The sequence below is a fragment of the Enhydra lutris genome, unplaced genomic scaffold, assembly GCF_002288905.1.
Source record: "Enhydra lutris kenyoni isolate GAN:26980312 unplaced genomic scaffold, ASM228890v2 scaffoldscaffold29, whole genome shotgun sequence".
NCBI classification, from domain to species: domain Eukaryota; kingdom Metazoa; phylum Chordata; class Mammalia; order Carnivora; family Mustelidae; genus Enhydra; species Enhydra lutris.
The window spans coordinates 20,116,204-20,143,830 of NW_019154113.1; the positions used below are offsets into that span (position 1 = coordinate 20,116,204).

Genomic DNA, 27,627 nt, shown 5'->3' on the forward strand with positions numbered 1-27,627 from the left:
GCTCGATCCCAGGACCCTGAGATCATGACCTGAGCCAAAGGCAGAGGTTTAACCCACTGAGCCACCCAGGCGTCCCGCTACAGAGTTTTAAAACCTACAATGCAACCATAGATATTACTTATCAGCATATAATTATATGGCAAAAAAAAATACACAGATATTCATGGGAAGGTTGGACCCCAGTGACAGGATGGGCACTACTCCCGGGAGAAAAGGAGGGGGAGTGGGGAAGGAATGTTAACCTAGCTGTGATGCTTCATTGCTTAATCAAGATCTAAAGCAAATAGAGTCCAGTGTGAATGGGCGCTAATTCTGCATGACAGACTTGTGGTTATCTGCTACACTGTTTTTTTCAGTTCCCATCCCAGCCCTGCTTCTGCTCTGCTATGAGACACTGGGCCTGTCACAAACCCACCTTGGCCTGTGGTTTTCTATTACAGAATAAGGGATTAGAGGTGGATGACCAGCCCTAAAATTCTGTCCTGGACCCCTGGTCTTTCATAGGAATCTGGGACAAAAGGAAGTAAAAGTAGGAAGAATGCTTGAGCTAAGGCATCTGCCCAGTCTGGGTTAGAACTGAGTGCCAGCAATGTTCTCACCCAAGATTGGGGAGACTGAGAGGGAACCCAGAGAGAAAATCTCTCTCTAGATGGCAGGAGGGGAGATGGATGGGGGGATGGGGACGTGGGTGGAGGGGATGAAGAGGTACCAACTTCCAGTTACAGAGTAAAGAAGTCACGGGGATGATAAGTTCAGCACAGGGAATTGGAGTCAATAATATCGTAATGCGTTTATTGTAGCGAGCAATTCATGATGTGTGTAATTGTTGAATCCTTGTGATATACGCTTGAAACTAAATATTATATATCAACTCTACTTCGGTGAAAAAATGTTTAATGGGGGAAGAAAATGTCGATATGATGTCCTTCTCAAGGAGCTACTTGGAGCCCATGAAACCCCCAGCCCATGAAAATCCCACTTATCTATATTAAGACCCAGGCACTAGCGTTGTAATGAAAAAGAAGGAACCAGATTTGAAAAATGTCTTTCCTTGATTTAAAAGCTGATGTTTTAGGCAAATCAGGTTAACTGGAGGGCAGCACATTCAGAAGGTGATTTGAAGCAATGTGCATGGAAACCATCCAGGTGTGGTCTTGGGAGTTGAACACGGAGGGACCTTTGACATCCATGCGTCCTGCCCTTATGTTTTGAAAATAAGACCTGGAGAGGAGAGACCTGACCAAAGCGATGAACACAGTCCACGGAAGGGCTGAGTTCACTGCCTCTGAATCCGGTAGTCCTTCACTCTCAAGGCATCCCCTTTGTTCTGTTTTCTTGTCTCATTATAAAAAGTAATGCATCTCATTATAAAATCATTAGAAAGCATAGCAAAGTATTAAGAAGCAAAGAAACTCCCATAATCTCACCACCAAGACACAGCCAGCGTTTCCACTTTGTTACATCCTGTGACCTTTTCTCATTAAGCCAAAGAATTTTCTCATGGTGCTAAAAAAAAAAAAAATCATAAATATCATTTAATTGCTGTACAGATTCTACGAATGTAGCACAACTAAGCCATTCCCTTATTTAGGGAAACTTAAGCTGCTTATTCTCTTTACAGTTACATCTAGCAGTGTAAGGGACATTTTTGTGCATAGAACTTTTTTGTGTTGTTGAGATTAGTTTTTTTTAAAAGATTAACAGGATTGGAATGACTAGGTTACAGGTCAGTCAATGTTGTTATAACGTCGTAAGGCATTACAATTTCTGTAAGTCAGAATACATATCACAAATTGCCTTCTCGGAAGTGAAACCTGCCCGTGGTGTGTGTTGAAGCCCTCCATCCCTCTCCCTGTTATGCTGCCCAATGATAGGAGAGGATAGGGAGACAAGGAGAAATAAATTATGGGATTAACACCCCACGGAGTATGGACAAGCAGTTGACAGGAAGCAAGTGTGACCGGGGGGCAGGTAGGGTGATTCGACCTCCAAAAAAGTGTAGAGGGAAAGAGAGCCTTCTATGTCTAATGGATTGGTGGTCAGAACATAGGACAGGAATTGGAAAGTATTTTCCTCATCATGGGATTTTTTTTTAGGATTAAAATGCTGTGGCGTACACCTAAAGTTTTATCGATGTCTAATGGAATTACTAGCTTTTATTTTTTTAACTGGGTTTAATAATTTCCCTTACAGGGAGGATTTTGAGGACATTTTTGTGGTGCAGCAAGATTATGTGGTTAAATTCCTATACGGAGTTCATCTCTCTGACAAGTATTTTCCCCCATCAACCGTCGGTTTATATTACATAGTGTGGAGTTCGATGGTAGTGATGTAACATCTTTAAATCACAAATCTCTTTGAACCTCTCCAAAAAAAAAAAAAAAAGAAGAAAGGAAGGAAGGAAGGAAGAAAGGAAGGAAAGAAGAACCCTTGCCCCAGAAAAATACATTTACCCACGAAATGTTGCATGTAATTTTCAGAATACTTATAAAGAAAAGCTGGGGATCATCTCCTTGCTCCTATTTTATGAACTAAACATTATGTTGCTTTGGGCCATATTAAAGCTAATTTTTGTGTTTTTTGAAATGTATTCCCTCTTCTATATGATGCTTGACTCTCTTTGAAACCATATACAATCTTTAAACTTGCTAAAATTATTTTTAAGTATATTGAAAACCTTTGCTCCCACTCAGAGAGGCTACCCATCCCTCGTTTTTCCTACTTCTGCCTGTGATACAGAAATCTTCCCAGCATCCTCCTCCCTTAATGCCATATTCAACCAAACAGTCAATCATGAGTGACTGGAAGTTCCACGCTTTGTTCTATCCATTCAGCAAGCATTCGTTCAGCATCTGCTAAGCCCAGTCTAGTTCTTCAGTGCACAGAGACGAATTAGCCCTGGTACCTGCAGCTTGATAGACAAGGAAACTATGATACCACAGATGCAGAAATCTAAGTGTGGTTGAGGGCATCCAACGCAGGAGAGAAGAGTTAAGGCTTCTCAAGGCTTAGAGGTTACAACCAGGCCACTTGGAATGAAAAGGAAGCCATTGGAAGCAGAAGAAACAGCATATATGCAAAAGCACAGAAACGCAAAAGTCCCTGGCTTATTTGTAAAACTACAGTCAGATCCGTGTGACTTAAAACAGAGGGTGTGAAGGAGAGTGGGAAGAGGGGGCTTTGGAAGTTTCAGTTGGGACCAGGTTGTAAAGGGCGTTTAATGTCAGGTTAAAACCCTTGGACTTCGTTGCCTCAGGATGGGAGGCAAGAAAAGCTTTAAGTAGAGTAGTGGTGTGAGCTGCTCTGTGTTTTAGAAGGAGCCTTCTGCCTACGGTGTGGATGAAATGTTAGAGGGGAAAGAAAGTCCAGAGAGCCAGAATCTGAAACCAGTGGAATTGTAATATGGTCGCTGATTGGTCGTTGATTGTTGGACGAGTTACTCAAGACATTTCATTGTTCTGCTTCATCCAAGAGGCAGAGAAGGCATATCTGGCCTTCAGCAACCCACGTGTTGTTAACTGGGGATCTGGGACATAGGTGTCCCTGGCCCAGCCCAGAGCGCCGGCACACAGCCGTAGAGTCGAACATGGAGAGACAGTACGTTGCAAACCACGAAGGACACGGACGGGAGCATCCCATATGGAGCGCGTTGACAGTCCATCAAAACTCATCATCAAACATAAGAATAACTTGGGGCGCCTGGGTGGCCCAGTGGGTTAAGCCTCTGCCTTTGGCTCAGGTCATGATCTCAGGGTCCTGGGATCGAGCCCCGCATCAGGTTCTCTGCTCAGCAGGGAGCCTGCTTCCCTCTCTCTCTCTGCCTGCCTCTCTGCCTACTTGTGATCTCTCTCCATCAAATAAATAAATAGAATCTTAAAAAAATAAGAATAACTTGATGGGTCCGAGTTGGAACAGCCTACAAGGCGGGTCTGATTATTGTCTTTGTTTTGCTAATGTGTAAACGGCTCCAGCACCTGTAATTAAGGGCAGTGTCCGTATACCTACTGAGGGGTGAGCTAAGATTTAATCCCGAGTCTGTGTGACCCCAAAGGAACTGGATGGAGAAGGAGCATCTGGACTTGGGACAGAAGAATGGGAACCCCAGAGTGCTGGCCAGAGAGAAGGGTGTCAAAACAGAGGCCTGACGGGGGAATTAGGAAGCACCACAGCTTGGGGACAGGGGTCAGAGGCTTAGGTACAGGCGACAAGCAGACCCCAGCCTCACCTGCGGAAGTGTCCCATGGTATGAGATGAAGGGTCCAGGGTGTGCACACGGAAAGGCTGGCTCTTGCTCACTGGTGAGATGCCAGCCGGTGTTAGTTAGGTCAGGGGTCTGCCTGAGCGAGCTAGGTCAGCGCCCAGGTTGGTGGAACCCCCACCCAGACATTCCTGCAGCAACGGGAAAGGGATGTGGCAAATCGTGGGCTGTCTGACCCCCCACTCCCTCACCTGAACCTTCATAGGCTTGCCCCAGACCTCTTTGCATTCATACTTGGATTATTGAGTTAGTGGATTAAAAAGCCTCATTTGTGGGCACCTGGGTGGCTCAGTTGGTTAAGCAACTGCCTTCTGCTCAGGTCATGATCCCGGGGTACCAGGATCGAGTCCCACATCGGTTCCCAGCTCCACAGGGAGTCTGCTTCTCCCTCTGACCTTCTCCTCTCTCTTGTTGTCTCTCACTGCCTCTCTCTCAAATAGATAAATAAAATCTTAAAAAAAAAAAAAGCCTCATTTGCAAAACCATTTTCTGTTCTTTAGCGATCTGCTGAAGCTCTATTCTCAGAGCTCCTTGAGCGGTGATTTTCCTCCTCATCTCTGATCCACACCAGTTTCCCAAGTGGAGAAAACACGAGTCTACCCAATCAAGAAGTAGCGAGAAATGCTAGGATAATGGAATTATTGCCGAATATGGAAGATGAAACACAGAAAGGGCTATTCAGGAACCTATCAAATTTCATACTTATTGGGAAAAGCCTCGTGCTTGGGTGTGTATGTCTGTGGGTACTGAGTCATGCCGTGTCTTCTGGCTGCTAGACCACAGCTGTTGTGTTGGTCCTGTCATCAACAACACCGCTTTCATCCTCAAGTGTCTACACCCTACTTCTGTCTTCAGTCCTACCAGTATGTCTGTCTGTCCCCCAAACCTCACAGACATCCAGCTCCACATTAATCTTTGTCCTTGTCAAGGACCCCAGTCTTACTTTTCTACACTACCTACCCTCTCCCCTAAATACAGTTCAACTAAAAGACCTCCATGTTTTATAGTTTTATAAATTGGACTTTCTTCTACCAAAAAAAATTTAAATTGGTTCTGTTACTAACAGTGTTTGAGAGCCACTGGTTGGAACACTGGAGTGGGGTCAAGACCCATGTCAAGTTTCTGCTCCCAAAATAACATATAACCTTTCCACAATTATATCTTATTTCAGATTTAAAATAACTTTTACCTCATTTTTTTTTCATCATCATGTTTCTGATGTGAAGATTGATTAAGCCCACCTAACTTTTAAGGTTAATAAAATGGCCCTGGCTTGGTCCTGTTTGAGCCTGTTGATCTGTTGTTGACAGACCTGAGGTGATCCAGAAAGGCAGGAACTGGGATCGTCCTCTCTGCTTCCAGACTTCAGGTGTTCTCTTGGTGGTCTTCTGAAGCTCAGGGTTCTAAAGAAAGAAGTTGCTTCCATTCCATGAGTGCCTGTGTGGTGGCTCTAGGCTGGCCCTGTGTTCTCCTGGTTCCTCAGAAGGCTGCGGGGACAGGAACCAGAGCAGCAAGCAGAGTTCTCCAGACTTCTATGAGATGCACTTGTAAACCATTGGGAGGCTTTTCTTAAAAAGCAGTAAGAGCCAGCGTCCAACCTCTCACATCTACTTATCCTACGAGAAAGGATCTCACTTGTTCTGTGTCCCCCAAGAGTCTCGGCTTCTCACTGTGAATGCTGTGAGACCCACATAGACGGTGACAGAGGGCACAGGATAGCCTTGCAGGTTGGAGGAATACCTATGGTGTAAAACACATGGAATTAGGGAAAGCCCTCTAACCACCTGTACATCTGCTCTCACTCCTTTGCCCCAGCTGTGCCTTCCTACAGTAGGCCCTGCGGGACCCACACAGGGTACAGACTGAGAGAGAGAAAATCTTGTCGGAATTCAACTCCCAGAAATAATAAAGCATGAGGGCTTCTTGGTATAGTCTACAAAAGGCATTCAGGACCCAGTGATGGAAAAAAATACCCCCCGTGGGGAACACACCATGGAACCTCAAGAGAATTTAGCATTTGCACTAACATCCAGGCCTCGGTGTCCCTCTGTCTTTTCTTATCTTTTCATTGATTTCCTTTATCTTTTCATTTATCTCCCCCGTTATATATTTGCGAATGCTACCCCCATGTATTCATTTTCATGACTGACATGAGGTATACTAAAGTCATTTTATTACGGACAGGCCTGGACATCACCTTCCACCCACCCACCCTACCCCAGAGAGTCTGACTCAATTTATCTCTAGTCCGGCCAGAGAATGTTGGGTGGTTTAAGTCCCCCCAGGCAATTCTAATGTGTATCCAAGGTTAAGAACTAATGCATTAGCCAGTAAATGGAGCCAAAGATTTTCCTGGGACTTAGACTCACCTCAAATGTTATTTCAAAATGAGAGACATCCTCAGGAAACAGTGGGTAGCAAGGAGTGAAGGGGAAGCTGGGCTATATGGGGCAGGGCCTGCGTCCACACTCTGGGCTCATTCTGAAGGTGGAGTCAGGCCTGTCAACAGCTGAGAGCTCAGTGTTTGAAGGGCCACAGGGGAGGAATCAGCTTCAGCGTCAGAGAGGGTCAGTGAAGAGAGGGCCAACAATGGATCTTTAAGAATGAGCAGAAACTGGGGCGCCTGAGTGGCTCAGTCTGTTAAGTGTCTGCCTTCGGCTCAGGTCATGACCTGGAGGTGCTGGGATCAGGCCCCGTGTCAGGTTCCCTGCTCAGCAGGGAATCTGCTTCTCTCTGTCTCTCTCTCCCTCAGCCCCTCCGTACCAGTCATTCTCTCTCTCTCTCTCTCTCTCTCAAATAAATAAAATCTTAAAAAAAAAAAAAAAGAATGAGCAGAAAATTTCCAAGTGGTACAAGAGAATAGCAAATAATCTGCAGAAGAGAGAAGAGCACATGGAAAATCTTAGCATTTCACAGTTTGGAAAGCAGTGAGGTCCCCGACACTGGAGGGCGAGCTCTTGTTAGCAGTTGGTACCCACAGATTGAAAGGGCTTTTGTGCCCTAATCCTCCAAGAAGAGTATAAGCTTTGGAGCTAGGAAAACTGAATCTTACTCCCCCCCCCCATTTCTAGGGAGAAAGGAGCCATTTTATAGTGTAAGTGGGGGCAACTTGGAAAAGCAAGAAAGAGCCAGAACCTTGAGAGAGGTGGAAAGGGAGCCTTGGGGCGTCATCCCAGCCTTGAGATGTCACCTCAGGAGCTCCACTGATGGTTCAGGTTTGCTGGTGACGGCAGCAAGACCAACTTGAAGATCATTGGGCATGACTTCCAAATGAGGACCATATCATAGCTATTTGTTCCTCCAAATCCTGATGTTACAGCGATCAATGATCAAAATTGCTGTTGATCAGAAAGGGTCTCCAGAAAGTCCAAAGCTGTCCTCGCTCTGTTGTTCCAGATTTCTCTGTACCGGAGCGAGCGGCTTACACCACTTGGCTAGCTCCAGCCTGTGTGCGCCATGCTTGATTTACATCAGATTTGACGTTGAGTCTTATTCTCCAAGGAACCACTGGGGGTTTTGGTGTGGAGAGAATATGTGGAATAACTCTCATGGGCCCTTTCTAGCCTCTGAGCAAGGCCCTGGAGGACAGTACCCACAGTGCACTCCCTAGTGCTCATGAGATCTGACCGGTAGACTTACCGAGAACTGTCCAGTCCCGAGCAAAGCAGAAGTCAGGGATGACCACGCCAGCAGGAGACTTATCAACACCATTCCTCCATGTCAGAAGAAACACATTTTGAAAGACTCTTGAATATAGAACTGGGGATAGATGCTGTGACCCAGATTATTTCTAGTTCCTCAGATCAAACTACTGGGGACCTGATTATTCAATCTGTTAACATCATTTTGTTCGAGAAGAGAAAGTACTTTAGCAGCTGTTCAAGGGAGCTCTGTGGTTGGTTAAAGCCATAGCCTGATATTTGGAGGAAGTTCTGGCTATGGAATCGTTGATGGAGAGTCCTTTATAGCCAAAAGGCATAGATTATGTATTGTCAAAAAGAGCAGAAGGGTATGCAGTTAACTCGAAATGAGAGTGTTTCCTACAATATTTCCTACCTTGTGAAGAGTGACCCTGCTGTCAAGAAGAGTTTAGCTATTCTTTGCGCTGATAGTGTTGAGGATTTTTTTTTCTCTGACTCTGAAACTGTGGGCTCTTTTTTGTTTATTAGTAATGACTCTTGTGGTTTGTCTACACTGTGTTCAATTTGCCTCTCATCCTGTAAATGGACACCACCATTTCTTCAGAGCCCCTGGAACTAAGGGTAGCTTCAGCTTTCAATTGTCATGTGTGGAAAAAAAAAAGAGGCAGAATATTGTATGAGTGTTGAGTAGTTGGAGGAAACAAAGAAATGAACGAGAACCTATAGGTATAATATATGTGACACGTGATATAAAAAAACCAACTTTCCGAGCAGTCTGGAATTGGCCAAGGATTCTGCAATGTGGAATGTTTCGTGGGCCTTTCAAGGATGAAGGATGTTTGTTTTTAAAACAGTGACTGTTCTAAAGACGTCCAGAGGTGCTGGCTTTCTGCAACACATGCTTTACAACCCTCCAGATCTGAACTTTTTTCCCACAACATTTGCCTTCCAAAAACCATTTCAGCGTTGTGGAAGCAGAACGTTGAATATTTCAGAGCTCTGTGTCTTAGGGGAAATAGCCTGTCTTTGAGGTTAGATAAATAAGTTTAAACTCTTTCTGACATCTCGTAGCTGTTTGAACAGAGCAAACATTTGTTATTTTGAAAGACTATAAAGAACAGGAGTATAAGAATCCCATCTGAATTTCCTCTGGCTTCTTCTGTTCTTTGAAAATGTCCACACGCGTAGCAATGCTTCTAGGTGCCGAGTTGCGGTGGAGACCTTCCCTCCTCTTCCCTCCACAGGGGAGCCCTTCGTGTCTCCTTTCGCATCTCCAAAACTTGCCAAGTTCTGTTTTGATCTCCGAACTTTCTGGTATACATGGAATATCACTGTGTGTATAAACTCGCTGTCATACCCTTGCCATTCTGAGGTGGCGGTTTAAGTGAAGTTATCTCTGACCCCTCTCCGTTCCAGAGACTGGAAATTCAGAGAATTTCTGGAACTGACTTCTGACAGTTCTTGGGGTCTTACCTTGGTGTGGACACTCTGCCTCTGGCTCCCTCTTGCACTGGCCTCGTATGCTCTCTTGCCCTCCATCGACCGGGATACAAAACTCACTTCCTTGACTGGTTTCTACTCCCAGCAAGACATCCATTAATACCAGGCATTTGGCAGCTTTTCAAAGCAAAGCTGAAGGTTGAGGACTTGTGGCAAAGGCATCCTGGCACCTGGCTTCTCTTCTCCCTGTTCTCTCTCCCATCCTTCCTCTGCTTACTCCAACCCCGAGGACTGCTGCAGGAACTCCAAGTTCTTCTCTCCCTGTTATGTGGCTCTTGTCTACAAATGCATGCATTGAAATCTTGCAAAATGTCCCTAAGAAAAGCATCCAACTTCTTTAGAAGACAGCTGGAGTTGTAGAGAACAAAACCAGTTCTCCAACCTATATGTTCTGTTGAGTTTACTTTGATAAGCCTGCTGTGTGTAATGCACTGCTGGGGGCTCCCGAGGTGTGGCCGCTTGTCTCAGCACAGAGGGAGCTCAGGAGGGAAAGAGGCTGCCTCCTGAGGGATGTCTTCCCTTTCCTTCCCTCCTGAAAGCCTAAAGTCTGAAGAAGTTGATGCGTCAGAAAGGCTAAGCTCTCAGGAGCTGGCAGAGTCCTGGCACACAGCAGGCACTTACAGAATACTCACTCGATGAATAAATTTGTGACGAATCGAAGGTGTAGGGGATTTGGGGGGAGGGGAGGAGGATGGTCTGAGTTGCATTTATGTTGTCCCCTACACCAAGTGATGTAAGCAAAGGCATGGGGGACTTAATGCATCTCGGACGTAACCGTACCTCAGAATAACTAATCACCCAAACGGACTAAAAAAAAAATCGTGTGGGAGAGCCTTTTTTTTTTTTTAATTTTATTTATTTATTTGACAGAGAGATCACAAGCAGGCAGAGAGAGAGGAGGAAGCAGGCTCCCCGCTGAGCAGAGAGCCTGACGTGGGGCTCGATCCCAGGACTCTGAGATCATGACCTGAGCCGAAGGCAGCGGCCTAACCCACTGAGCCACCCAGGCGCCCCGAGCTTTTCTTTTTTTAAACAAAAATGTGTACCACAAGCACTGAGGGGCAGGTGAGTCCTATGACCGGCAATAGGCCCAAAGCCAAATCCTCCCCTGATAAGGCTCAGGCTGATAAAATACCATAGAGAGGGGCTTTAACAACAAACATCTGTTTCTCAGTTACAGTGGCTAAGATGTCCAAGATCAAGGTGCCAGGAGTCTTGATGTGTGGGAAGGGCCCCTCTCTGGCTCACAAAGGGCATCTTCTTACTGCTTCTGCACAGGGAAAGAGGGGGTGGGGCGGGGGAGGGGAGGGGAGGGAGAAGGAGGCAAAGAGAGAGGGAGAGAGGGAGGAGAGAGAGAGGGAGAGAGCCGCTCTGGTTTCTTCCTCTTCTTATAAAGGGCATTAATCCCGTCACAAGGTCTCCACCCTCCTCACCTCCGCTGGACCTGATTACCTTCCAAAAGCCCTTGCTCCAAATACCACCACACTGGGGGTGAGGGCTTCTGCATACAGATTTGGTAGTGGGGAGCAGGGGAGGGACATACACATCCATGCAAGAACCACAAACACTTTCAACTCAGCCGACTGGCTGAGCACCTGCTGCATGCCCAGCTGACGACAAGGAGCTCCCAGGAAGCTGTAGTACTGACCGTGAGACAATGTTGCAAACATGACAGTGTCTGAATGAGTCTCTGTAGGAACTGGGAGGGGAGTACAAGCACCTCAGTGGCAGAGGCACCCCCAGGGCTATCCGTGAAGAGGAGTGGACCAAGGCCAGAAGGTGGGAACACTGCAGAGGAGTGAAGGGCGTGAGTGAGTAAGGGCGGACCTGTGGACAGAACACTGAGCTGACCACAGTGCACGGTCTGCGGCAGGAGGGACGTGGCTGGACGGTTAGGAGGTGGGACTGGGAGTGTGGTTAGAGCCAGGCTTCCCAGGTGGGCCATGTGCTTCTGGAGGCGGGCAGGGGCCAGTGCTCTGTTCCCTCTGACCTCACATGAAGAGACGGTTTGAGAGTAGGGAAGCCAGCCGAGAGGTTGTTTCCACAATTAAGGGAAGAATTATGGTCCTGAGCTATAGCAGTGACCACGGCCATGGCAAGAGGAGACAGAATCCAAAGGAGTTCTGAGTTAGAAATGATTTTTACAAACTTGGTGGTAAATTACCCGTGGAGAATAAGAAGGCAGGAGCTGGGAGTGGCTCTGAGGTCCGAGGTGGGTGCCCAGTTGGATGGGGCGCTGTGATGATGATGGGAGGGGGAGAAGGCATTGGTCTAGGATGTGTGGGATTTGAGCAACATGGGGTCCATGCTGATGGCAAAGGTCCAGGAAGACCATCAGTTTTGGGTTTTGTGTGTTTTTTTTTTTTAACAGTGCTGTATTAGTTTCAGGTGTACAATATAGTGACTCAACGTTTCTGCTCATTACTCAGTGCTCATCGTGACGAGTGTGCTCTGCATCCCCTTCACCTTTTCCCGATCCCTCCCCCCACCCCCTCACCTCCACTCTGGTGACCACCAGCTTGTTCTCTAGCTCAGAGTTTGCTTTTTAGTTTCTATCTCTTTCTCCCTCTCTCTCTTCTTTTAAAACTTTGTTCATTTGTTTCTTAAATTCCACATATGACTGAGATCATATGTATTTGTCTTTCTCCAGCTGACTTAGTTCACTGAGCATGATACTGTCTAGCTCCATCCATGTTGTTACAAATGGCACGATGTCATTCTTTTCCGTGGCTGAGCAATAACCATATGTAAACCACATCTTTATCCAGTCCTTTACTGATGGGTACTTGGGCTGCCTCCATAGTTTGGCTGTTGTAGAGAATGTTGCTGTGAACATCGGGGTGCATGTATTCCTTTGAATTAGTGGGGTTTTTTTTTTTAATTCTTTGGGTAAATTCCCAGTAGTGTGATTGCTGGATCCTATGGCAGTTCTATTTTTAATTTTTTGAGAGACCTCCATACTTTTCCAGAGTGGCTGCACCAGCTTGCGTTCCCACCCACAGTGCACGAGGGTTCTCCGTCCTCCACGTCCTCGCCAACAACTGCTGTTGCTTGTCTTTGTGATTTTAGCCCTTCTGACAGTGATTGCATTTCCACCAGCATTTATTCCCTCCTTCTGGAAATACTTTCTTCTTGGTTTCTGGGAAACCACTCTCCGTTCTACTCTCCACGCTGTGTCACCTGTTTCTTTTCAGTCTCCTGTGCTGGTTTCCCCTCATCTCTCTGGTCTGTACGATGAAGTACCCCAGGGCCAGTCCCAGACATTTTCCATTCTCCATCTGTCCTCACTCCCTTATCAACCTCAACCGCGCTCAAGGACTCACACGGCATCGATACGCCGCCGGCAACTCCCAAGTTTGTGTTTCCAGCCCAGACCTCTCCTCTAAGCTCTAGCTGAACAGATCCAAGTGCCTCCCCAGCATCTCTCTATGACTATCAGATGTTGCGGACCTAACAAATTTAAATTGAATTCCTGAGTTTTGCTCCCAAATGGGCTGCTGTCATAGACTTTCTTACCTTAGAGAATGCCAACGCCCTTATATCAGGTGCTCGGACCATTCTTGATGTGTGTTTCTCTGTCACATACCCCTCTATCTGTCAGCACCCCCCCATTCCTTTGTCAGCTTCTTCAAAATATTTCCACCTTCAAAGTGTATCTAGAATCTGACCATTTCTCACCACCTCCATCGCGACCACACTGGTCCATGCCACCATCATTTCTCAGCTGGATTGTGACCACCGTCCTCCGTGGTCCCCCCCACCTCTGTCCTTGTGCCCTGTGATCTGTTCAGGCAATCAAAGCAGTTCCTCGAAAGACTTCCTGTCATTCCTCAAAGCCTTTAGAATAAAAGCCAAATCTTCCCAGTGATCTGCAGAGCTGAGATCATCTGAGCCTTCTCCCCACCTGCCTCTTCTCTGCCCTTGTCTCCTGGTGTACCTCCCTCACTCCCACCTCTGCAGCCCCAGTGTTCTTTCTTGCCCCTCCGAAGTAGCAGGAGAGTGTTGAGGAAGCCTACAGAGCTGCCTCTCAGGAGAGTATTTTCAAATGCAGAAAATAAAATACATCCTGTTATAAAGAAAACCAGCTATTAAATTCCAGACATGAAAATGTTGATTTATCAAAAGTATGATCTAATAGTATAAATACTTCTTTCCAATGATGCACTCAACTCAAAATCTAGCATCAGGTCCAATAACTACCATAATCTCCAAGTAGTGGTGGCATAAAAGATATTTTGAGGTATCCATACAATGGTCACGTGGAATGGAAGTATTTATCCATGGTTTCCATTAGCAGCAGAATCAGAAGTACTGCTGCCTTGGTTTGTTGCTTATGTTCATAGTTGATGGAAATGCTTAATGTCAGCTAGAGTTAGCAGGAAGGTCATGGAACCTTGACTTCCATCTGCGAACCCAGCTGAGGTTAATGGACCCCACGGGAAGAACGTGCTTCTGGGCCGAGGCACCTGCTGTCCCCTCCTCCTGAGTGAGAGCCCCACGTGACCTCCTCAGCCTGGCTAAAGGCCTCGAGTAAACATCCTTTCAAGTTAGAATTGACAGCACTGTTGCTTCCATGCTTTTTACCATAGAGGCGTAATGAAGAAGCCAATGTATCCGAAATGCTGCAGGATCTCTCCCTGGAAGAGGTTTTATAACTTGAGAAAAACCTCATTTACTTAAACTAATTAATTACAGGAGGTAAGTCTGAATTAATATCCTTGAATTATAATATTTTCAAACTTCTATATTGCTTTCAAAAATGCTTAGTCACGAATTACTCAATAGGAATTCTTAAAGGAATCTCCTTGAATTAGTAAATAATTTAAATTCACATATATGGAGGCTGGTGAAGGGTTTGAAGAGTTTTTTTGAAATGATTTTCACTTTTTTAATCAAAATATTTAAGGAGATTATTTTCTTCCTAGCTAGTACAACCCTTCACTAAATTACCATGGATCCCAAAATAGTTGTGCGTGAAGGTATGAAGATCTCACCACGGAGTCCATATTTTATCACCTTCTCTGTTTGGGAGAGAACATTTCCATGAATAACCAAAAAGTATCTTGGAGATATAATGATTTTCATCTGGTGGATCCATTCCCTTGTTCAACTCATTTCTGCATTTGGCAAATATTCCTGTATTTATTTACTCTGCCAGATGCTGTCCTCATAGCCTGCTGGGGAGGCCTGAGATTAATGCAGTAATGATGTTCTGAAAGAGTGCTGGTTGTAGAAGGCCCTAAAAAACATGAGTTGAGTAAGTATATAAAAGGAAGGGTGAGTGGACGAATGAATGAATGGATCTCATGAGTATCTTAGAGCTGGGGGGGATCCCAAGAGATAGTGTAACTCAGTCTCTTGCCCTCAGTCTTGTCAGTTTTGAGCAATATGGTCTAAGACCTTCAGGAAACCACAAATCCACTACTGTGGTCTTCAGGCAGAAAATTGGCCCCTCCTAATGTTACCATTTGAAATAATAATAAAGCATGCAAAAAATGCCAAACATCGACAGCATTGGGAGCCCAAGCGTCCATTTGGACCTGGATGAGGCAATGAGGAATTTCTGCTCATTAGAGCTCTGAGTCAGAATGCCGAGGTTGTGCAGCAAAAATGATGTTGCACACTCGAGAGACACACAAAGCATATCCACTGTATGAAAAGAGTAAATGTTAGGTTGCTCATGGGTTGTGTCTCCCCAAAACTCTAGAAAGGCAAGATGAAAACAAAGAGAAATTTAAAAAAACAAAACTGTTGGTTTATTTGCTAGTTTATTTAACTGAAATTTGCTAAGAGAGGGGATCTTAAAGGTACCTACCTCAAAAAATTAATGGTAACCATGTGACATGATTCAGGTGTTAGCTAATGAAGAGATGGTATCAGTCATTTTGCAACATACAAGTGTATCAAACCAACATGTTGCGCACGCCAGACATGCACAGTGTGCTGTGTCCATCATAGTTTAGTAGAGCGGTGGGGGCGGGGAGGGGACCAGCTAGGAGAGAGACAGAAATAAAAATAGGGCTAGAAAGCATTTTAAAAATCAATGAGAAGTAAAGCCAGAATTAGAAGCAGAAAATAAAACACTCAAAATAAAATGAAAGGGGGCACCTGGGTGGCTCCGTGGGTTAAGTCTCTGCCTTCGGCTCAGGTCATGATCTCAGGGTCCTGGGATCGAGCCCCGCATCGGGCTCTCTGCTCAGCAGGGAGCCTGCTTCCCCCTCTCTCTCTGCCTCTCTGCCTACTTGTGGTCTCTGTCAAATAAATAAATAAAATCTTTAAAAAAATAAATGAAATGAAAGGAGTGAAGTAGGAGCAAGGTCAAGCTTGTTTGCAGAGAGCCAAGGGAAAGAGCAGGGAGCTAAAAACCATGGTGCCTGGTGATGGACTTGGAGGAGAGTTACCACCTAATTGGTGTTCCTGAGCAAGAGATGGAGCCAAAGGAGCAGGCATAGAACTTAGAGAGAGGAGAGAGAGGGGGAGAGGAGAGGAGAGGAGAAGGTTTTACTGAGTGGAAACAATGACTGTTTTACAGACAGAATGCCCCAGAGTGTTCCAGGCAAAATTGGTGAACGAGTAATACTATCTCCTGATCATATCCAGGGAAAGGTTTTGAAAATTTTGGTCTTAGAAAGAATCCTGCAGGAATCCAAAAAGAAAAAAGGAACCAACAACAGATTGCTGTATTTATTTATTTTTTTAAAGATTTTATTTATTTGGCAGACAGAGATCACAAGTAGGCAGAGAGGCAGGCAGAGAGAGAGGGGGAAGCAGGCTCCCTGCTGAGCAGAGAGCCCGATGTGGGGCTCGATCCCAGGACCCTGAGATCATGACCTGAGCCAAAGGCAGTGGCTTAACCCACTGAGCCACCCAGGCATCCCCAGATTCCTTTAAGAATACTAAAAAGTCGGCTTGCCTCAGACTCCCTTCCCAGTGAAACCCCAGATGACAAAGGGCAGCAGGAGCAGTGAGGAGGAAAGTGTGCTGTGACACTCCAGTTCTGTTGGAAGCTAAGCTGATCTTAGTGAGGAGAAGAGAGAACGTTCTCGCCCACTCAAAGCTTCATAATCCATCCTACCCGCTGACCTACCTTTGTGGGGAAACATACTCCTAAGATGCAGCCTTGTCAAGCAAGAAATGCATCTTTTTTTTTTTTTAAGATTTTATTTACTTATTTGACAGATAGAGATCACAAGTAGGCAGAGCAGCAGGCAAAGAAAGAGGGAGATGCAGGCTCCCTGCTGAGCAGAGAGCCCGACGCGGGGCTCGATCCCAGGACCCTGGGATCATGACCCGAGCCGAAGGCAGAGGCTTAACCCACGGAGCCACCCAGGTGCCCCAAGAAATGCATCTTAATTATGATCGTGGAAACACTGCAGTATAAAAACAACTGTAACAAAAACACTGAAACAATTTAAATACAGAATTTAAGAGTTTATTTCAGTGACTTGAAAATCGATTGCAAATCTCAAAAAAAAACTTTAAAAGAAGATATATAATGAAAAGAAGATATATTATATATATAATGAGAAGAAGATTATATAATATAATAATATAAAATGACCTGAATTTCAAATCCCATTTTATGTTAGAAGAAAAGAAAAGGATGGGGGAAAGATGTGGGAAGGAAAACTTCACCTCTCCTCATCCTAGAAGGAAAATTAGGGATCTGGGAGATGTCATTTGTGTTGTTTAACTAACTTTTTAAAATTTGGAGCTAGGTAAGGCATTCAAAGGATTCATACAATGAAAAGTCCCTTGTTCCCACTCCCTTGTTCACCCCCCCCCCGCGTTTGCACCAGCACCCCACACACCCATGTGAGCACCCGCATTAGATTTTTACGTCTCCTTGCAGAGCTTTTCTATGTGAGTATGAATACATTTTTTCTCTTTCTTGTATAAAAGTTAGTACATTCAACATCCCATTCCATACCTTGTATATTTCAACTGAGAACACTTCTTTTTTCTAAACAGTGTCATTGAAATGTGATCGAGTACAAAAAATTGCATATACTTAATATATACAATTTGATGAGATTGGATACATGCATATGCTCATTAACCGTCCCCACAGGGAAGGTGATACACATATCCATCACCTCCAAAACTTAACTGTGTAGTCCTTTTTTTGTGGTAACAACTCTTAACATGAGGTCTACTCTCAACACATTTTTAAGTGCATAATTCTGTACTGGTGACAATAGCCACCATGCTGTGCAGCAAATCTCTAGAACTAATTCATTCTGCTTTCGTTGAAACTTCATAGAATTGAACATTTCTCCTTTCTCCTGGCCCGTGGTAACCACTATTCCGTGCTTCTGTGAACTTGACTATTTTGGTCATTTGAGTGGAGCATGCCCTGTTTGCCCCTCTGTGACTGGCTTGTTACAGTTAGCATGTTCTCCAGGTTCATCCATACTGTCACAAATGGCAGGGCATCCTTTTTCAGGGCTGTAGAGTAGTCCACTGTGTGTATACACCATGTTTTCCTTATCCCTTCTCCTGTCAATACATACATGGGTTGTTTTCTTATCTTGGCTCTTTGGAACAATGCCGCAGTGAATGTGGGAGTGCAGAGACCATTGGCAATCCAATTTCAATTCTGTTGGATATATACTATATCCAGAAGTAGGATTGCTGGATCACGTGGTAGTTCAATTTTTTTTTTCAATTTTTTTAGGAAACTCCATACTGCTTTCCAAAACTGCTATACCATTTTACATTTCTGCCAACAGTGTAGGAGGGTTCCAGTTTCTCCACAATCTCACCAACACTTGTTATCTTTTGTGTTTTTGAGAACAGATATCATAACCAGTATGAGGTTCTATCTCCTCGTGCTTTTGATTTCCCTGGTGATGATCCCTGATGATGAGTGAGGTTGGGCATCTTTTCACATACCTATTGGCCGTCTTTACTGGAGAAATGTCTGTTCAAGTCCTTTGCCCATTTTTAAATTGGGTTATTTGTTTATTTGTCATTGAGTTCTAGGACTTCCTCATATATTCTGGATATTGACCTCTTATTAGATAATTGGCCTACAAATATTTTCTCAGATTTTGTAGGTTGCCTTTACATTTTGTGGTTTCCTTTGCTGTGCAGAAACTTTTTAGTTTGATATAATCCCACTTGTCTGCTTTTGCTTCTGTTTCCTGTGCTTTTGGTGATCCAGGAAAACATTGCCAGACCAATCTCAAGAAGAATCTATTCTCCTGTATTTTCTTCCAAGAGTTTTACAGTTTCAAGTCTTATGTTTGTCTTTAATCCATTTTATTTTAAATATATATACATGTGTATATATATATATATATATATATATATATATATATATTTAAATGATTATGTGGTTTTTATTATTCATTCTGTTAATGTGGTTTGTCACATTAATTAATTTGCATGTGTCCCAGGGATAAATCCCAGTTGGTGATGTTAGATGATCCTTTTCATGTGTTGTTGAATTCAGTTTGCTATTTTTTTTGAGGGTTTTTTTTTTTTAGTATTTTTTTGAGTATTTTTACATCTGTGTTCATCAGAGATATTGACCTGTAGTTCTCTTTTCTTATAGAGCTTTTTCCGGCTTTGGTGTCAGAGCAATGCTGGCCTCATAGAATGAGTTTAGAAGTATTTCTTCCTCCAAATGTTTTGGAGGAATTTCGGAAGGATTGTATTAATTCATCTTTAGAAGTTTGGCATACTTCTCCAGTGAAGTCATCTGATCCTGGGCTTTGGTTTGCTGGAAGGTTTTGGGTTACTGATTCAATTTTCTTGTACACTATTCACATCTGTTGAACTTCTCTTTACGATTCGGTCTTGGTAGTTTGTATGTTTCTGTGAATATATCCATTTCTTCTAGGTTTCGTATAATTACCCAGAATAGGTTCTTGTGACCCTTTTGGTTTCTGTGTCATAAGGCTTTTTTTTTTTTCTAAGTTTTTATTTATTTGACAGAGAGTGAGCACAAGCAGGGGGAAGTGGCAGAGGGAGAGGGAGAAGCAGACTCCTCGCTGGGCAAGAAGTCTGATGCGGGACTTGATCCCGGGATCCTGGGATCCTGACCTGAGCTGAAGGCAGATGCTTAACTGACTGAGCCACCCAGGCGCCCTCTGTGTCATCATACTTATTGTCTCCTTTTTCATTTTTTATTTATTTGAATCCTCTTGTGATTTTTTAGTAAGTTTAGATAAAGGTTTGTCAGTTTAGTTTATCTTTTCAAAAAACCAACTCTTATTTTTGTTAATATTTTCTATTGTTTTTTTTCTTCCTTATTTTGCTTATTTGTATTCTAATCTTTGGGTTTTTTTTTCCTTCATTCTAACTTTGGTTTTAGCTTGTTCATCTCTTTCTAGTTCCTTGAAGGGTAAAGCTAGGTTATTTGAGATCTTCCTTCTTTTGGAACATTGGTATTTAATGCTATAAACTTCCTTTCTAGTACTGCTTTTGTTGCCTCCCACAGGTCTTGCCATGTTGTATGTTTATTTTCATTTGTATTAGGTATTTTCTAATTTCCCTTTTCATTTCTTCTTTGACTCAGTGGTTGCTCAAGACTGTCTTGGTTAATTTCTACATATCTGAATTTTCCAATTTTCCCTCTGGTGTTGATTTCTAGTTTTATGCCCTTGTGGTTGGAAAAGATGCTTGGTGTAGTTTCAGCCTTATTAAATTTGTTGAGACTTGTTTTGTGGCCTAATATATGATCTCCCTTGGAGAATGTCTCCTGTGCGCTTGAGAAGAATGTATATCATGCTATTGGTGGGTGGCATAGTCTATGTCTGCCTGTTAGGGCTCCTTGGTTAATAGCGCAGTTCAAGTCTACTGTTTCCTTATTAATTTTCTGTCTGGGCATCCTGTCCATTGTTGAAAGTGGGATATGGAAGTCCCCAGCTACTATTGTATTGCTATGTGTTTCTATTTACAGATCTGTCAGTGTTAGTTTTATGTATTTAGGTGCTCCAATACTTAGAGCATATATAGTTATGATTGTTATATATTTATGATTGTTATAGTTTCCTGAAGAATTGACTCTCTTATCAATATATACGATCTTTACATCTTGTAACAGTTTTTTTTTAATTTAATTTTATTTTTTCAGTGTTCCAAGATTCATTGTTTATGCACCACACCCAGTGCTCCATGCAATACGTGCTCTCCTTAGTACCCACCACCAGGCTTACCCAACCCCTCACTGCTCTCCTCTCCAAACCCTCAGTTTTGTAACAGTTTTGACTTGAAGTTATTTTGTCTAGGATAAATACAGATGCCCCTGCTCTCATCTGGTTACCATTTGCATGGAGTATCTTTTTCCATCCCTCCACTCTCAGTCTATGTCTGTAAGTCTTTTTGGGAGGCAGCTTATAGTTGGATCTTTTCTTTAAATCAATTCAGCCACTCTGTGCCTTTGACTGAAGACCTTAATCCATTTATGTTTAAAGTAATTATTCACAGGTAAGGACTTAGTATTGTCACTTTGTTCATTTTTTTTCTGTCTTATTTGTGGTCCTTTCATCTCTTTTCCTCTACTCCTGTCTTCCTTTCTGATTTGTCGATTATTTTAATAGTGACATGCTTCAGGGTTTTCTTTTGCGTATCTACTGTAGATACAGTTTTTGTGCGGTTACCGTGGGGTTACATAAATCATCTAATAGTTATAATTGATTATTTTAAGGTGATAACAATCTAATACAAAAAGTCTACACTTTGTACCTCTCCATCTTCCCACTTTGTTACACTTACATGTTTTTACATTAAGTATCCATTGACAAATTTTCACATTTATAGTCTTACACCTTTTGTCTTTTAACTTTTATACTAGAGCTAAAAGTGATTTATCCTGCCCATTAGTATTATGGTATTCTGTGTTTGTGAATATATTTACCTTTTCTCGTGAGTTTTATACTTTCATATGCTTTTGTGTTATTGTTTTGTGTCCTTTCATTTCAACGTGCAGAACTGTCTAGCATTTCTTTTTTTTTTTAAGATTTTACTTATTTATTTGAGAGAGAGAGAGAGAATAAGAGAGAGAGAGAGCATGAGAGGAGAGAGGTCAGCAGGAGAAGCAGACTCCCTGCTGAGCAGGGAGCCTGATGCAGGACTCGATCCTGGGACCTCAGGATCATGACATGAGCCAAAAGCAGTGGTTTAACCAACTGAGTCACCCAGGTGCCCCTCTCTAGCATTTCTTACGCAGCTGGTCTAGTGATGATGAACCCACTTGGCTTTTGTTTGTCTGGGAAGGTTTTTATTCCTCTTTCATTTCTAAAGGACAGTTTTGTTAGGTGTACTATTGGTTGGCCACTTTTTCTTTCAGTAATTTGAATATATCATCAAAATTTCATTGCATTGATATACTGTAAGTTAGTTAATGGGTCCCTGTTGTTGGAGATGTGACTTGTTTCCAATCTTTTGCTTTTATACAGCTGCATAAATAGAACATTTTTGTATGCAGGCATATTGATTGCATTAATCCCTAGAAAAGGGGATTACTAGTTTAGGGGATAAATGCAATTGTAATTTTGGAATTTTGCTAAACTGCTGTCCAACAGTTTATTTTTTTAAGTAAATCATAACATTAGTAGAACTTAAAATACAGCATTTAATTTCCACTTTATGAGACAAAAGGGAACAAAGAAAGGATAACCAAAAGTCAAAGACCCATAAAATCAGAAAGCATCGGACAATGAAAAGGTAAACCCAGACATATCTGTAATTACCCTAAATATTAATAGGGTTAACATTGCTCTTAAAAGCAAAGGCTCTTAGATTGGATTTCCAAATAAAACCTAATGATACACTATTACAAGAGACATTCCCAAAATAGAGTTATACAGAAAATTGTAAAAATTGTACAAAACAGATTAAGCAGAAGCAAACAGAAACAGAATAACTAGCAGTCATAATAGTAAAATCAGACAAGACAGGATGGAAGACCCTTAAAAAAGATAAAAAGACAACCATTAAAGAAATGAAATCCACAGTAACCTGTAGTCAGCACGAACAGTCATGTGTTAGGTAAGATATAATGCATAAAAACAAAACCAAGAAAAGCATAAGGAAAAACTGTGATGAACAGAGATGGGAGCACTTTTTTTCGAACGGGAGAGCTCAGGGAAAAGCAAGTTAATAAGGATTACTAAAATAATATAAGACTTAATCATAAATATTTGGACTTTTCACCCTAAAAAATTAATATGCCTCCAAGAATATATAGAATTCAAGAATATATAGAACACTTACTGAAAAAAAAAAAAAGGATTGTGTATTATGCCACAAATACACCTTAGAAGTTTCAAGAAACAGAAGTTGTGTGGACTGCATTTTCTGATTACAGCACCAAAGGCACAACTCCCTTGCAGAAGGTCAGGTGATTAAAATGCCAACAAGTTGGAAATTTTACAATCCCTTCCCAAGTAAGATGCGAACCAAAGAGAAAATCAGATGCGGTTACCAACCATGCCGAAAATCCTCCTGTCCCACAGATTTTATCCTGCAGCCTCGCCTATGCTCACTTCATGCATTTCCCTGTAATCATCTCATCGAGTTCCAGTATTCCAGTCCTCATTTCTGGGTTAACACTCACATCCCCAGTCTAGATGTCTCTCCCGGGCTCCAGATCCAGTCACTTGCCCTCGGATGTCATCCAGCTCTCTCAGTCTCAACACACTTACAGAAATTTCTCACATACTCCGAGCTGATCTGCCCTTCCTCAGGTTTTCCTGTTTCAGTTAATGGCACCACCCTCTATCTGCATGTCGTCCTTACGTCCTTCTCTTCTTCACTTCCCCCTGTAAAGTCATTCGCTGTGTCCTGTGGGTGTTTTCCTCCGTGATACACAGGAAGCTGACCTGTGCCTCTCTAGACCCACTGCTCCGGCCTCCATGTCCCCCCTTTGTCTCTCGCCTCAGGTGCTTTTATAACCATCCACATGATCTCCTGACCCTTGGACCCCACCTTCCTTGTTTTACATCACATCCAGGCCGAAATTAATTAATTATTTTTTCCTTCCTTCCCCTCTTTCCTTCCTCCTTCCCTCCTTCCCTCCTTCCTTCTCCCTCCCTTACTTCCCCTTCCTTCTTTCCTTCCTTCCTTTCTTTCTCCTTCCCCTCCTTCCCCTTTCTTCCTTCCTTCCTTCCTTTCTTTTCCTTCCTCCCTTCCTTCCTTCCTTCCTTCCTTCCTTCCTCTTTCTTTTTAGAGAGAGGGAGTGAGAGTGCAGGCAGGGAGGAGAAGAAGAGAGAGAGAGAGGATCTTAAACAGGCTCCACTCCCAGCATGGATGGAGCCCAATGCAGGGCCCAGTCTCACGACCCTGAGATCACGACCGGAGCCAAAACTCAAGAGTCCGATGGTTAACCGACTGAGCCACCCAGGCTGATACTGCTCAAGCACCAATCTGGTATTTTCAGATTGTTTAACATGATCATTGCTTAAAATAGTTACATTGTTTCCCATCTCCCTTAAAACAAATTCAACCCAATTCCTTACCGTGCATAGTAAATTTGCATTTATGGCCACCTGCTCAACTCTCATCTCATCTTTCCTCACTCCTTGTCCATGTCCTTTAAGCTCCGGTCATAACAAAACTCCACGGTTCCCCAAAGGCACTCTATTTCACTTTGTGTCTAGGACTTGATGCCTGCTGTTCCCTGGGCTTCAAACAATCTGTCCACCGCTGCTCTCCCCTTCACTTGACGTGTTCCTCCTCGTCCTGAGGTATTAGGCTAGGTGTTCCTTCGTGTGGGGAATCTTCCCAACTCCTCAGTTTGCATTAAGAGCAGTTGCTAGGTGATGGCCTCCATGTTCACCTTTATCATAAGCCTTTACCTCCTTTTACTGCAATCACCTGTTTCCCTCCAAAGCCATCCCTTAAAATTAAGTTTTTTTTTCTTTTTCCTTTTTTTATTAAAATTAAGTTTCTTGTGGAGCTTAGTTCACCATCATATCCTTAGCCCAGCATTAAGCCTCACGTGAAGTAGGTAGTTCAGAAGCATTTTTTGAATGAATGAATGGTGATAATTGTATTGCATTTCAAAATGTAAGATATATAGTCAAAGCTGTACTCAAAAGGAAATTAATAGCTTTAAATGTTTTAATTTTAAAATAAGAAAATTAAAATTAACTCAGGATCAACTCAGAGACTTAGAAATCTCCATGTAAGCTAGAAATAAAAGGAAATTTCTTTGAGTTGACAACAACTATCAGACACTAAAAGCAAATATCATACTTCAGGAGGAAGCTTTAGTAATATTCCCTTTAAAGTTAGAAATAAGACAAATATACTTGTTGTAACTGCCCCAATTCTGCATGTTTTAGAGACATTAGTCAATGCAATGCAATAGTTAGAAATAATAGGTACAAATATTGGAAAAGGAGAGATAAGATTATCAGTGTGTAGGTATGATTGCTTTTTATTTAATTTGTATGTGTGTATGTATTTATTTATTATTTTTTTAGAGAGGAGAGCATGAGAAGCAGGGGAAGTGCAGAGGGAGAGGGAGGGAGAGAGAATCTTAAGCAGGCTCCGTGCCCAGCACAGAGCCCAATATGGGGCTTGATCTCACAACTCTGAGATCATGACCTGAGCCAAAATAGTTAGACTCTTGACCAACTGAGCCACCCAGGCGCATCTGGTTGTTTACCTTTAAAAAAAAACCAAACAGATCAACTGAAAACTATTCAAAATTCAGTTGACCCTTGAATGACACAAGTTTGAACCTTTAAGTGGATTTTTTAAAATAAATGCAATGCAGTCCTGTAAATGCATTTTCTGTTCCTCATGGTTTTCTTAATAACATTTTCCCCTCGCTGACTGTAGTATAAGAATACAGGCTTCAATACATATAACACACAACATACGTGTAGTTGACTGTGCTATTGGTAAGGCTTCTGTTCAACGGCAGACTGTCAGTAGTTAAGTTTGGGGGAGTCAAACTCACACTTGGAATTTTGACTGTGGGGGAGAGGAATCAGCATCCCTAGTCCCCACGTTGTTCAAGCGTCAGCTGTAATGAAGTTCAGGGAGATGATAATACAAGAGAAATGCACAAGTGTTCACAGCTTCCCATAGCTTTATTGTCAGCAACAGACCATCATAAAACATATTTTTTAGAAGTCTGCTTACTTTGGCAATTAACACACGGTGCCTAGGAATGAGTTCATCAAGAATATGCAAGACCTACCTACATTTTGGGTAAGAGATCCTTTCCGGAATAAACCGTGTGGGTGTGAATCTTGGCTCCAATGTGTTTTAGCTGGTGACCTCAGGAGAGTCCGACATCTCCATGTGTATGTGTTTGTAGACGTAACTAGGAAGGCAGATGCACGTGTGATAGCACTTCTCTGGGTGTTCAGGCTCCAGCCCACTGTTGACTTGCCCAGCTTCCTCAGCTGTAACCTGGAGCCAACCAGACCTGCTTCCCAGGGCAGGGAACAGCTGTGGGACTCAGTGTCACAGCCTTCACAGGGCATGCATTTTACCTACAATCAGGAACATTGCAAATGTCGTGATGAGAGCTGTGACACCTGCTTCTTGGCATAAAACCTCACCAGGCCTGCACATTCCCTCTAAGCAGATCCCTGAGGAGGAGAGCATGTCGCCAAAAGCACTTACCTATGGCTGGATCTCGGGTCTTCTGAGGCTGCCCCAGCTCTTCAAAACCAAGAGAGGTTCTTCTGAGTTTTGCATTTCATACCCCAGCAAAATGCTAAGACTTCACAAGATGGCAGGGGACGAAATTCTATTTCTCATGCTTCTCTCTCTGTCCAGAGGTGTTGCTTACAATCTCCGTGCCTCGCTATGTCAACCCAGACTCAAAACTCAACACTTTGTGTTCCCTGAAATTATCCTCCTACCAAAGGATCAATAACCAAGTTTTTTTTTTCCCCCTAAGGATTTTATATTTTTTTCTGAAGGAGGGATGTTTTGTGGTCGATGTGCAAGTGTTAAAGATTCGTGTTAGATATTTTTGTTTTCCGGAGACTTCTTTGTGATAACTCAGCCCTGGGCATTTCTCTCTGTCTCTGCCTCCAACTCCACCAACTCCTCTTTTCAACTGCCCTCCTGCTACCCCCACTCAGTTTTGTATTTCTTCCTTTTTCCGATATGGAGCCATCCCACCCTCTTTGGCTCCTGTTGACTTACAGACATACCCCAGCCAGGTGCATCATAGACCAAAGCCTGTTGCATTAATGGAACTCCCTACCTGCCCTGGACGATCTGTAGAACTAGAAATAGCCATCTGTCCTGTTATATGTAGTTGAACCCGTTCGCTAACTTGTGGTTAAAATGCTAAATGGTATTTGTCCTGTGGTTCTGTGGCCCTATTCTTAAAGGAGTTTGCCTTTGTCATATTTGTTTTTATTCCAAAGGTGTCCCTCAGCCTAATATAACTTGGTTGAAGAGAGGAGGATCTCTGAGTGACAATGTTTCCTTGCTTTTCAATGGATCCCTGTTGTTGCAGAATGTTTCCCTTGAACATGAAGGAACCTATGTCTGCACAGCCACCAATGCTCTTGGAAAGGCAGTGGCAACATCTGTGCTCCACCTGCTGGGTAAGTTCAAATGCTTTGGGTTTAAGGGCTTCCTGTAACATGTACAAAGCAGGACCCAGTTTTGTGGATTCTGGAGCTGAGGAAGGACATTAGATGGTTTTGACCATGGCTTGCCTCTGCCCACTTACAAACAAGTACTAAATCTGGTATTTTGTCCTACCAGTTCTTCTCTTGGAAAACTGTGACTTTCTTGCTAATATTTCTCTGCCCAAGAACTGGCATATAAGGTTTTCTGCCCAGAATCAAGACCCTTCATGTACTGCCTCTATATTTGCTTATCTGTTGACCCCAACCCCCTTTCCAAGCTACCAATGAGCTCTGTCCTAGTCCACATGGTTTCCTGCCCTGTGGTCCAACAGACTCCCTCCTCCCATGCTGTTTCCATAGAAGTATGACCTCTAGGAACACTGCTCTCCAAAGAAGTGTCCCTCACTGCCTTTCTCTTTGGAGAAATGTAGGGCCAACTTCTGTCTCTTACAGAAGAGTTCCTATCTCCTGTGTGAATCCCCTGGATTTTGTTTGACCTCTTTTCTCTGGTCTAACCATTTGGTCTCTGATTAAGTGCCAACACACACTGCTTTCCGATTGTTTTCCCTTTTAACTTACATTTCCTCGGCTAAATTGCAGGTCCTTTAATTATAGAGACCATGTGTGATTTTTTTTTTTGCACTCCTGAGGATATAATATAGTATAA

The 27,627-nt window shown here is 43.1% G+C and overlaps 1 protein-coding gene across 1 annotated transcript in view; it reads left to right on the plus strand.

The window, feature by feature from the left end:
- The window catches only part of LOC111152648 (ADAMTS like 3), a 333,594-nt gene that overhangs the window by 283,507 nt on the left and 22,460 nt on the right, over window positions 1-27,627 (plus strand). Inside the window, 1 exon segment of the mRNA XM_022511191.1 lies at window positions 26,751-26,933. Within this exon segment, the coding sequence (XP_022366899.1) occupies window positions 26,751-26,933 (183 nt within the window).